The sequence below is a fragment of the Lissotriton helveticus genome, chromosome 10 (genome assembly GCF_964261635.1).
Source record: "Lissotriton helveticus chromosome 10, aLisHel1.1, whole genome shotgun sequence".
NCBI lineage: Eukaryota > Metazoa > Chordata > Amphibia > Caudata > Salamandridae > Lissotriton > Lissotriton helveticus.
Window position 1 is genome coordinate 997701638 of NC_136071.1, and position 12676 is coordinate 997714313.

Sequence of the window (12676 nt, forward strand, 5' to 3'; positions counted from 1 at the left end):
TGCCCTGTCTTTACATCAGATGAAGCATTTTGAAGCACATAATTACTAAAGCTGATCATGAGCTATCTGAATCTTTTATTGAGCTGTTAATTTGGGCCATGAACAGACGGCTGCGAAGCAATGGGCATTCTAGACACCTTTTAGTGCATATGCTGTTGCAGTGAGGAAAATAGAAATATTTGGTGTAACTGGTGTTCATGATCAACCTTCTGTTGTTGTAGTCCCATACAAGCTAAAACGGAATCGTGCCACTGAGTTGGCGTTCTATTTTTTTTGTCCATATAAAAGAGCTATAATTAAGTGGGGTTCTATGGGAAACAAATTCCATGTATTGTATTGATGATACTTTTTTCTTTTTCAGGGCGTGGTCAACAAAGTTGCCCCCAGTCACATAGGCTGCTTAGTGCATGGGTGTTTTAATGCTTCTCTACCAAAGCCATATAAAATGCTTGCAGAGGACTGGCAGAACCTAGGAGTAAAAATTGGTGATGAGTTGGAGTTTGACGTGACCCGCCTGGATTCTGATGCTGTTGGGGTGTTCTGTATTCGCGGAAGGCTGGATTTTGAAAGGTAGAGTGATTAGTGTGTCTCTCCTAGCTTTTACAAGAACGTTTCTCATGATAATATTTCATTATGTGGACTGTTGCAGTGCTGGATGTGTGTGTATCTCCAGCCCCTCAATATAAGTGGAAGAAAGCATTATCACACTGTCGGCTAAAGGAGGGATAGGAGGAGGGCGCAAAATACTTTATTATTTGTAGGTCTCTCTACAGACTAGCTATCGGTCTCAGACCTGTTTCCAGTACATTATGTATACTCAGAATAGGTTTTGGATGAGCTCTTGCTCAAGATTTATAGTGTTTTTCTGTCTCATGTCTTCTCTTGATTCAACGACTTTCTCCAAATTGAAGTGTTTGCCCCACCCAAAACATTTTGGTCTCAGTGTTGTGATTGGATCTGTTGTATGTGTCCATTGGTGATATGAGGAGGGGTGTTTTTTCTTTCCGTTTCAGCACTTGATGAGTGTATGTCAAGGCTATGACTTGTTTGCTAATTTATTCACTTGTTTCTCCTGATCTCCCTGCCCCATCACTTTTTAAACTTTCACCCTCCAACCTCCTGTTGCTCCTTTTAATCTTTTCATTATTCAGCTCCCCTCCGTGCTCGAATTTACTACATTTTCTGCTCCCCTCTTTTACCATTTCAGTTTTTCGTTTTTCCATTTTTTTTACGTGCACCTTTTATTTACAATCAGTTTACCGTTCTAGTGTGGTGCCTATGTGCTTCACTATGTGCCCAAGGATATTGCCAGACTGGGTCCCTTGCTCACAGTGCCATAGGATCCAAGCTGTACCCAACAGAAGAGGCCAAAACCATTTTAGAGTGGTTTGTGGTGCCTTCTGGAGGGTGCCCTCATCGTCTGGCAATTGGTTATGAACTGTTCCCTTGAGGATCAGGGCCAGTACTAATTTGCATACGGAGGCATTTGTCTAGATTGGCACAGTGGGTGAAGAATAATGGAATGTTTCCCCGAACGTTTGCCAGTGGGTAGACTTTTTGCAAGTATCTTAATCACCTTTTGTGTGTAGTACGCTGGTGTTACAACACATGCATGTGTACGCGTCAACTTGCAACTTTGAAAATGCTATATTCACATAGATGCATCATGACACATGCACAAATGCGTACGCACCTGCAGCCTTTGTGGAATGGCTTTTATTTAATACAAAATCCCATTCAAAGTTGACCACCCACAGGTCTAAATGCATGCAAATATTATTATGCTAGCATCATGAAAACAGTGGCTGCCATTTTGCTTAGCCAACGTTTTGTACATTTTTAATAATTTCGCTATTTAGTTCCATTGTTCGTGTACTATTTGATAGGCCCGTAGCATTATGGCATGTTCATTTTTGTTTTTCATTGTATGATAGCAAGGGATACTAGAAAGTTAGTTTAGCATTGAGTAGCTTGGTGTCTTGAAATTGGATGACCCAGTGCCCTCCTTGGACTAATTTCCCTCCCCAGACACATTGTTGGTTTAAGCTTCGCTCTCTGTGGTTTAACTAATGGTGCTTACTTGCTAATCCCTTGCCTTAATAACTACTTACACACCTCATTAATAGTGTTCAAGAGAAGCCTGTTTATTTATTTAGGCCTTTGTTGCTAGTCAAACCTCCGGATAATCAAACACAAGAATACACACATCTATCTCCAGCATGGTTCCCACTACCATCTTAGTACTTTTCCAGCAACTACTTGTTAAAGGAAAGAGTTAGCTTAATTTTCTCTACTTTTGAGAAGCCCACCATCCTCATCATATTAGCCTGCCATGCTGATAATGTGAGAACAGCCAGGCTGATGATCAATGTGAAAACATGTTTTTAGTACTTTAATTACATGTTGTGTTTAAACCATTGAACTCGCCCATTCCTCATTTGTTATGAGGAGGTTCATAAGATCCCCACGCTTGACTTTGCTTGGTTGTAGCTAGTCATCAAAGCTTCCTTACGAAAGCTGCATAATAGTTGAAGGAGCTGTACCCAACACCATTGTTTTAACATATGTTCGAATAAATTACATAGGCCCAGATGCATCAAAGGAAAATCTGGTCGCAAAGGGGCAGATTCTCAGAATCTGCCTCTTTGCGACCGGTATTTTTGCATTTGAGATGCATCATCCCAAATGCAAAAATCGCAAATTGAGAATTCGCTAAATTGCAATTACTTGCATTTAAGGAATCTCAAATTGAGATTCCTTAAATGCAATGCATTAAAGTTTAAAAAATAGCGATTTCGCTAATAGGGCACGCAAATTACCATGAAGTACAACTTCATGGTAATTTGCAAAAACTTTGAAAAATGCACTAAAGTGCATTTTTCAAAGTTTCATGTTGCGCACACACATGCCCTAAGGGCATGTGTGTGCGCAACATATGTGCACAGATCAATTTCAGGGGTGCAACAGGGTGTCCTTTGGACACCCCTGCACCTTGAAATCGCATTGTCATTTTGCGATTCGCAAATTGAAAATTCTTCCCATTCATTCCTATGGGCCTTTAGGCCCATAGGAATGAATGGGGAGGTATTCCTTACTTGCGACTCGCAATTTGCGAATCGCAATTAAGGAATTTTAAGAAATCGCTATTTTTAAAGTGATTTCTTGCATACCATTTTGCTATTCCTTATTAGCGATTCCTTATTTTTCGCTAATAAGGAATCGCAAAATGGATGCTTGATGCATCTGAGGGTTAGTTCCTCTCTCTCAGATGGTCTTCAAGTTGAAATAGTTATAGCTGTTTGAAAATACAAAGGTTCGACATAGTCAACTTGAAATTAATTCAACGATTGCATTATAGTTTGTCTGCAGTGCACTGATTTAACCTGTCCTTAAACTTTAAAGAGTAAAGCCACATCATTTTATTTGGCTGGAAGCATCCCGAGTTAGCCTTCTCTGACTCTAAAAGGAAGAGTCCAGGCCACATCTTAACAGAAACAAAAATAACTGCAGTAAAGTTTCTGACTTACTGGGCCTCATGAGTGAGGTACTGCTTGAGTCGTATATCACAGAAAGCAATGGTGCCCACGTCTGCTCTTACCCATCACACATAAGGCTTCTAAATGAAAAATATATATATATGTGGAATGCTGGATCTAATCTCCATTTAGAATTACTCTGAGCCACATTGGAGTTCATTGTTTTTTCCCAGTGAGAGTAATCATTTTAGGTTTGGCTTTAGCCAAGCCCTTTTGGTTTTACTTAAATTATTTATATAATATACTTAATGATAGGGGTTAAGTCTATTTTCTGCCCATGAGGTAGTGGATCTTCCGAATTCAGCCACTGACTAACCTCACTGTGAGTGACACCAGTTTGCCCTTTCACAAGTTCCACATAAAGTAGTTCTCGTCAGTCCCAAGGACTACTATTGCAATACATGGGTTTTTTTGTCCTTAGACAAAAAATATTTTAGCTGTTTTTTGTTTGAGATTGATCAGAGGCCCACAGCTTAACCGTTATAAAAGGTTCGCAAAACCAATGACGGGACAAGCGTTGAAATAGCCGAAATCTTATAAATGTTATTTTCTGATGCGTTCTTCTTCCACGGATACGTTTATGAATCTTCCTCAGATATGAGAATAGAGCTAGAAGATGTTATTTAGCAGTGGCCTAATTACGGTGCTAGGAGGTACTGATGCAGTAATAGCTAGTAAACCACTACATTTCATTGTTCTCTTTAAAGATACCGTCCCCGCCTAAATACCATACTGTTTTTCTAGTTTTTTAATTGATTTTCACTGCAGCTTTTACCTGTGTATTCTTTCAGGAATTGTGTTTTTTTTTCCTTGTGGCTGTTGTGCCACCTCAAAGACTTTCGTCTTTAAACCTTTGACTTCAAACCTTAACCCAGGGGCCAGAGGGAAATTGAAAAAAACAAACAAAAAAAACACTGCATTCATAAATGTTCCTTGCTTAAGAATTTACGGTTTCCATCCAATTTCTTGAGACAAATAGTGCAGTTTTCCACAAAAAAGTATAATCGGGTTGTGTACCCAGATTTGAGTACACAATCTAAAAGGTACTCCACCATTGATAAAAAGTTTGCCTTTATTTCCTTATTTGTTATTTTAATGCATGCACTTGGGTTACTAAATAATTCTTCTAAGCCCAACGAGATCAGGGTTGACCTTAAATATTGCAGCCATTGGATTTTGTGTACGTTATCTAGCTTTAAGCAGTTTTTTCATAGTAGATTGAGTCAGATTTTCTGTGACCCTTCGTCATATTGAGTGCCATAATAATATCAGGGCGAGCTTTATTATATCAGTTACATGAATTAATCCTAAATCTAAATGACAGGTAAATTAGAACAGGAATCTGGGAGGGACACCTGCCTTTTAACGAATCTGTCCAAGTTTTTGGAGATGCGCTGAAGGAGCCACCTCCAACACCCTTGCCCCGTAGGTAGCGGCCGGTATTGTCTTTGCTCTATACATCTTTTTTATGGGTTCTAAAGCTTTTGTGCCTAATTTCTTAACAAATCTAGAGATGGCTACCATACTACTTTCCATCACTAGGGCCCTATTTTCCACCATATTGCACGAAGTCTGGCATTTGTCGAATGAGACCCCCAGATAAGAGAATGTATCCGCTGCGGGACCCTATATAAAAGTGTGGCACTTTCCTAGACAAGGTTGCCCCTGCTATCAGTATGAAAGATTTGGATTTGTTAACCCTCAAGTCCAAAGATGCCACGAAGGTCAAGTATGCCGTTATCAGATGTTGAAGAGCCACCCCGTTCTGGCAATTAATGCCACATCGTCGGCATAGACCAATATTGGTAGAGTGAGGGTATCAAAGACAGGACCATCTGGTGTTGATCCTTCCAGTGCAGCCTCTACGCCATTTGTGTAAATCAAAAACAAAATTGGGGCGAGGACGCACCCTTGTCAAACACCCCTTGTGATCCGAAATGGGTAGGTAAATTCCCCATCTTTACCATATCAAACATATGATGTGATCTGAGAATACAACTGGCAAATAAAATTTATTATTGCTGCATGATTCCCTATCATCTCCATTATCTTCCACAGTTTTAAATGGCCTACACAGTTAAATGCTGTGGTTAGGTCCATAAAGGCCATGTAAATCTTACCGCCTTAAGCTCTGGAGTATTTTTCTCTAGTCTGGTCCGGTTCAGGCACTGATCTATTGTGCCCCTTCCTCTTTGGAAGCTATATTGGGCCAGAATCAAGATATTATTCTCCCGTGTCCACTCTTCCACCCTATGTAGCAGTAGTTGGCCAATTAGATTTGAGGTACTGTCTAACAATGAGATAGGTCTACAGTTCAGAGGATAATTTTTGTCTCCTTTTTTGTAAATTGGTATAATTATACTAGTTCCCCATGATGCAAAGGGGCCAGACTTGGCTACCGCATTCAATACATTAGTCAGTAATGGGGCCCACAAATCTTTGTAGTCCAAAAATAAATCAATTGGGGGACCCTATCCGGCCCTCGAGCCTTTGCCTTACTGCACTTGCCCACCCCCTTTATTACTTCATCTAATTAGAAGGTAAGGTACTCAGTTTGTGCTACGGGAGGACTAGGAAGAACGTTTTTTTTTTTATCCGTTGATCCAAAAACTTCCTCAAAATGATTCACCCACATGGGAGTCCAAAGTTAGTACCATAGTATTTTTGAAGTAGGTATTATTTACCACTTTCCAGAAATCCTTTCTATTTTTGCTAATGGCTGCTCGTTCCAGGTTTTCCAAAGCCTCTTTTCTCTTTCTTTACTTGCATCTCTATAGGCCTTACCCTGAGTCTTTATCAATACTTGTCTCTGAGTTCGGCCTTCAGGGCTTAATGCAAATCTTTTAAAGATTCTGAGCAGGCTTGATCAAACCAGTGCGTTACCTGAGCCTTATTTGTGGATTTACTGCTATCCTGGGCATATTTAGCTCCCTCTAATATTTTCGAAAATTCTGTGGTAAGGTCAATGGGATAGTCTGCGTCCAGACAATTTAATACATACTCCATGTTATTGTATACAAATTAAGGGACTACTTTTACCGTTCTCAATTCTTTCCCATTTCAGTTGATATCCATTCTTTCTACCCTTTATAATTTGTGGTGGCTTCTTCCTGGGGGACCCTGATAACATGGATAGTGAAAGAATAGCATGGTAGGGTCCACCCCGTTTTGGTATGCGTCTTCTATGGATAGTCAGTCACAAGACGAAATCTGACAGAGGGGCAAATCTATTCTCTACTCTAAAGCTGAATCTCCCCATATTGCCTGAATTTGCGTTAGCAATAAAAGGTAGTCTGGGACTGCCAGAATGGGCTCTCCGATGCTCACTGCTACATAAGGAGGTGGGGCTGTAAAAATAGTCCAGGGATCAGGCAAAAAAAAGATCAGGTAAAGAAACATTGTGAAGTTGTCCTAGCTAATGCCCAACTACTTCATGGTCGTTAAAATGAATCACTTATCAGTCCACCATTAATTCTTTATTTGAGGGACCTTTGATGACCGAAAACTACTCTGATTTAGTATAGAGAGTAGTTCAGAGAAAATAGAAATATTAAGGTGTTCATTCTGCTATAACGGTCAATTTCATAGCCCTTCTGTTCAGTCTGTTTGAGAATGTGTTGCAGCAGGACTTCTATCATAAGTTGCATATTTATATGTCCAGTTATGAGATATTTTAATGTAGCTGTAGTTGAAATCATTCATTTCGAAGTGAAATTAGAGCACGCTGATTTCCACACCATCATCCCCAGAATAGAGACCTGGACATTTCTGTCTGCCTGTTGGAATTTAGGTACACTCCACTGCCCTGTCTGGAACTGCTTCCACCATCCTAGGCGAAAAGGCTATTCCAGGGTGGTGGTGGGTATATTCAGCTAATCTGGCTGGCCTTCCTTCAACTAATAGGGTTCCGATTAGGGGACTAGTTATGCTGCTGCCATTCCAATCCTTCGGACTAAGTTTGCAGGCATGAATTCCTGCACTCTAAGAAGCCCATACAGTTGTATCCTATGCAAAACTATTATGTCCTTTGTTCTCAAATAAAGGCAAGGGCAGTTATAGCAGCAGAATGAACATGTAACCAGTGTGATGGTCCGTCTGTCTCTCTCCAAACACATTTTCACGTGCTCGTGTATGATACAACTGTATGTATTATCTAGCTTTGAACTTGTTTGATTTAATCTATTGGATACAATGTGCTTGGAAATTAAAGTTTTGTTTTGTCTATTTCAGCATTGAAGCAACTTCTTCTGAAACGCCATCTGATGTGACTTCCCTCATTGTTGGAGATGTTGATCAAAATGTGTCTCTGACAAAGAAACCGAAGAAGAAAATTATTCTAAATGGAGACAATGTGGACAGTGGCACTGAAAATGCTATGGACATTTCTGACATGCTTAATACTGATGATTCTGCAGACAGTGTGCTGCAACACGAAAAGACAAAGAAAAAGAAGAAAAAACATAAGCAGCAAGACTCGACTATTCTTGAAAGTGACTCTCTTGGTTACATGGATGACCATAAAAAAGCAAAGAAAAAGAAAAGAAAACATTCAGAAGATGAAGACATTTCTGAAATATCACAAGAACCCAAAGCAAAGAAGAAAAGGAGGAATTAGCTAATGGACACTGTAAAGTTTTTACAATAAATTAAATATAAAGTTCTCGGAGGCCTTTCTGAAAAATAATTGTAATGTGCAAAACATAGTGATACATTAATCTAAAAAAGGTGTACATCAATTTGTTGATGATGACACCTGATGCTCCTTTGAATATTGACAATCATAGAGTTTCAAGTGAAATCAAGTTTGTAATATTTCATACTGATAGCTCGACAGTAAATGTGTTTTTTTTAAATATTTTTTTAAATCTGAGAACACAAAATGCCAAAGTGTTTCCCATAGAAAAAAATACACAAAATGCCCACACCCCACTTGTTTTCCAATGCTTATTTTCAGAACAAAAGCAAAAGAGTTAATTTTAGTTTGTCTGGGTACCTTTATTTATACCCCTACGAGTTTTCAATTCTTTTTATGAACTCTTTTTATCAAATTTTGTGAATGAAAAAGACACATATATACATTCAATACTATTTACAACACATATACATAATACATGACATAACTATTAATGGAAAAATAAATATGACATAAACATCCTACATACACAACAAACAATACATCTCAATGTGTTTGTACTTAAATGAATTACTATACAACAGTCAGTATTCAAAAGAATAGCTTTCAGACAAAGTCAGAGAAGGAGACGATTTCACCAAAGGGTGACCGAATTTGTACCCAGCCAACGCTGGTTTACTCAATCAATGAGAGTTTTCGCTCCTTAGATTTTGCCTAAAAGCCTCTGCTGGCCCCAGTAGCTCAGCACCAAAGAGACCATTTCGTCTCTAACACCTGATTGCCCGACTTTTATCTAACTTTTGTTGCAGGAATCAACATTTGTTCATTTTGCTGTCAATTTCTTTCCCTGAAATTATTTATTTAATTTTCCATTTAGGTCTCATGATTCTCCTTTTGGGTGCTTCCATTGCTCTAGTTGGTGCTGGATAGGTGGACTTTAACAGCATTTTTATTTCTTTATCTTTATGCCCTTGGCCGTTTAAGATTGATGTTTGTTTCCCTGGATCAGTGGTACTTAACCATTTGGCTTCTGTGGAACCCTCACATAATAATTACTGAATTCGGGTAACTCACACTGTATCAATTTCGGTATTGGGGGGTCATTACTAGATTCCATGGACTGCGTCTTAGGCAGTTATGTTGATCTTAACTCAAAACAGTACACAAAAATACAGAGACAAGCTTTCATCAAAACAAATACACAAAATAAAATCAACGTTTTCATTTTTATGGGAAGATTGGGACTATTTTTCATGTATTTTAAGGAGTTTTTATTGCATAAGGGTATTAGTAAAACACCAGTGTATAGAATACAGTGAGCCAGGCAATGTACACGTACTGGTGGGCACTGTGATGTGTACATAAGAGTTAATGAAGGCAACGTTCTGATCTATGGAAGACCAAGGGGGTAGAAAAATAGGCATGGGTCCTATGTAAAGTCCACAACCAAACAAGTAGGTCCTTCGTGGGTGCCAGCTATGGTACTTGCATGCAGGAGTAAACTATGAACTGGGGCTTTGTAGTCTCTGTTAGAGGCCTAAGTAGGGCAAATAGGGTGAGCGGGGAGAGGGAGGCGGTCTGATTGCTGGGTAGTGTGATAAGAGGGGGAACAGGGGAAGATTTGCTGGCACCATGCAATGAGGAAAAGAACATGGGTGAAGAAACCATAGGGAAGGACCTTTAAGTGTCGTCCTCGGGAGCGGAGGCCAAATGATTTCAAACAGATCAACTTTATCCCGAAGTCTGTACACAACTCATTCGTAGAAGGCCACTTTGTGCATTTCATTTAACCATTCATCGTCTGGATACGTGAGGTGAGTGTTATTGATATAGAATACATAGTTGTTTGTGGCCAACCCTATCATCAATAGCTGCTGTGGTGGGATCAGGTAGATTTCACTTACCATGCAGCATAATCGGGGTTATCAAAAAAGGAAGGGGTAGTTCAAGATAAGGTTAGTGCCTATGCAGGTCCCGAGGTAGGTGTTGTTGGGGCATTCATAGAAAGTGCGTTGTGTCACAATGTTCCTGTGTGCACCTTCAGCATTGTGGGTATTGGCGAAGACTGGAGGCTGCAAGTTTTGAGGGGGTCCAGTACTAGTTTTTTATCATTTGAAGTGCCTACATTTCATTCTAGCATCGTGTGCACCTCAAGTGTTCAAGAAGAATAGCTTTATTCGATTTCAATTAAAAAATCACAAAAGCACAGGTAAATATACAGTTAAAAACACAAATGCATAATTATCTTAAACCTTAAAAATCATTTGGGAACAAGGCAATACGGGAGTACAATTTTATAAGAGATTCAATCAATTCATTGATAATGTGTGTCTAAGAGTACTTTTTAAAAACATTGACACTAGATACATGGTCATCTCATCTTCTAGCATTCTCAGAAGAGCCGGTCTGCATTGTCTCAAACCCCACTTTCTCAACAAAAATAATACATATTTTTCCCTAGGCAAGGTATAAAATTTACAGAACAAAATACAGTGTAACATCGATTGTACAGATGTATCATCGCAAGGACACGGAATCAGGTTTTTAGACGAAGAATTGGCCTCGGGGAACGCAAGTAGTCTAAAGAAACTTCCCCCCCTGAAACGAGTCATTAACATGCGATAGTAACTGCTTTGGGTGGAAATCGGGTATTGCTGAATGCCCTGTCCTTGTAGAATCAATTGGGTCTCTAAGACAGAGATCTTATTACCCTCTAGCTGCCAGCGTTTGTTCTCCAAAAAAAAGGAGACCGGTTTCTTCCAGCTTTTTTGTCGATACTGTCGCTAAACAGGTAGGGGACTCAAAATATTCAGGCTGTCCGATATCTCTCAAGAAGCTTTTTACATATGTTAACCAGTCAATTTTAAGGGCCCACTGGAGTTTCAGACAATCCTGAATTATGTCTCTATTGAGTCCGGTTTCTTCAGAAGTCCACACCTTATGCCACAATAGGATTGGGCTAACATTAATAAGGTCCGAGATGTAGACTAAACCGAATTCTTTGTGGCATACATATGTAGAGGTAGACCTAGGGACTGCTAATAAGTACCGGAGGAATGCGTTCTCGCAAAGTTGGATTTCGCGAGTGTCCGCTATCCCCCAGAGTCCTGCACCATATGTTTTAGTGGACACACATTTTGATTTTTTTTTTTTTATAAATCTTTTTATTGAAAACAAACAAATTCAAACAGTGACCGAAATGCAGAGATAGATTAGCAAGTACAACAATGACTTTTGACGTGTAGCGATACATTGCGGATCATAGAAAAACGGGCCTAAGAACTCTCAAGATCCTCAGGTGTCGGCTCCAAGGTAGGCGGTTCACAGATGTCTCCACGATAGGCATTCCAGGCACTCCATATCTTGACCCATTTACGGGGTCGCCCTCTGGACACATAGACAAACTTCTCGCGAAACATACACCAGTCAAGATCTTCCATCCATTTTCCAACCCTGGGAGCCCGGGCCGCCCCCCAAAGCTGCGCGATGTTACGCTTGGCAATCGCACACGCCAGGGTCACCCACACCCTGCCATGAATCGGCAGGTCCGTGGGTTCCCACACATTTAACAAACTTCGCCGTGCCTCAGGATCAACTCGCATCTCCCACACCTCACTCATCTTTAAATGTATTCTGTCCCAGAACTTGCGGACCTCAGGGCACTCCCAAAGAATATGCACAAACGATCCCGGCAACCCACATCCCCTACGACAGTCAGGCGAATCAGCCAATCCCATTCTCTGCAAGCCCAGGCCCGTCACATAGGAGCGGTGAAGGATCCGGAGCTGAATCAAGCGCAGTCTCATTGGGACCGCCACCTCCCTAGGTGACGCCACTGCCTCCCTCCAATCCTCGTCATCTAAAACTAGACCATCAGCGACCCACTGATCGCGAATGCGCACCAGCGGGTCCTCCGAGTGGTTGACCAGTTTACGATATGTGAGGGAAATCGCTTTTGTAGGTAAAAGGCCATCAAGCAGGCGATCCTCCAAGGGGGAGGACTCCGGTAACTCCTCATCACCAGACACCGCCGCATGCAGTGCATGACTAATCTGCAGATAACGAAACCCCTCGGTGTCGTTCAGCTGGTACTTGGCCTGCAACTCCTCAAATGTCAAGATTCTACCCTTGCCCCAAATATCCCGGATCCGCGAAATGCCAATAAGGTCCCACCGATCAAAGCCCTTCGATTTCCAGAGCATCCCCAGTCTCTCAGAGCTCCAGAGCGGCGTAGACAAAGTCAGGCGTCCTGCCCAGTGAAGGGCGTTAGTGGCCTCCTGCCAAACCCTCGTGGAGCACAGGGTAGGCCCCGTCAATGGAAACCGCCCACGGCGAGCGTACAGGACACGGGTGAAATCACCCCCCGGCAACTGGCTACGATCCATCTCATAGCCAGGATCATTCGGAGTGCCATAGATCGCCTGATTGACAGGGGCCAACTGCGATGCCCAGTAGTATTTACGGACATTCGGCAATCCAATCCCACCGTCATACCAGGGTAACATCA

The 12676-nt window shown here is 41.0% G+C and overlaps 1 protein-coding gene across 1 annotated transcript in view; it reads left to right on the forward strand.

Moving 5' to 3' along the window:
- Positions 1-8197, forward strand: part of POLR1F (RNA polymerase I subunit F) — a 39381-nt gene extending 31184 nt beyond the window's left edge. The window contains exons 3-4 of the mRNA XM_078663674.1: positions 362-570; positions 7767-8197. Of these exons, the coding sequence (XP_078519800.1) occupies positions 362-570; positions 7767-8151 (594 nt within the window). The 3' untranslated portion in view covers positions 8152-8197. The remainder of the gene's footprint in view (positions 1-361; positions 571-7766) is intronic.
- Positions 8198-12676: the final 4479 nt, after the last annotated feature.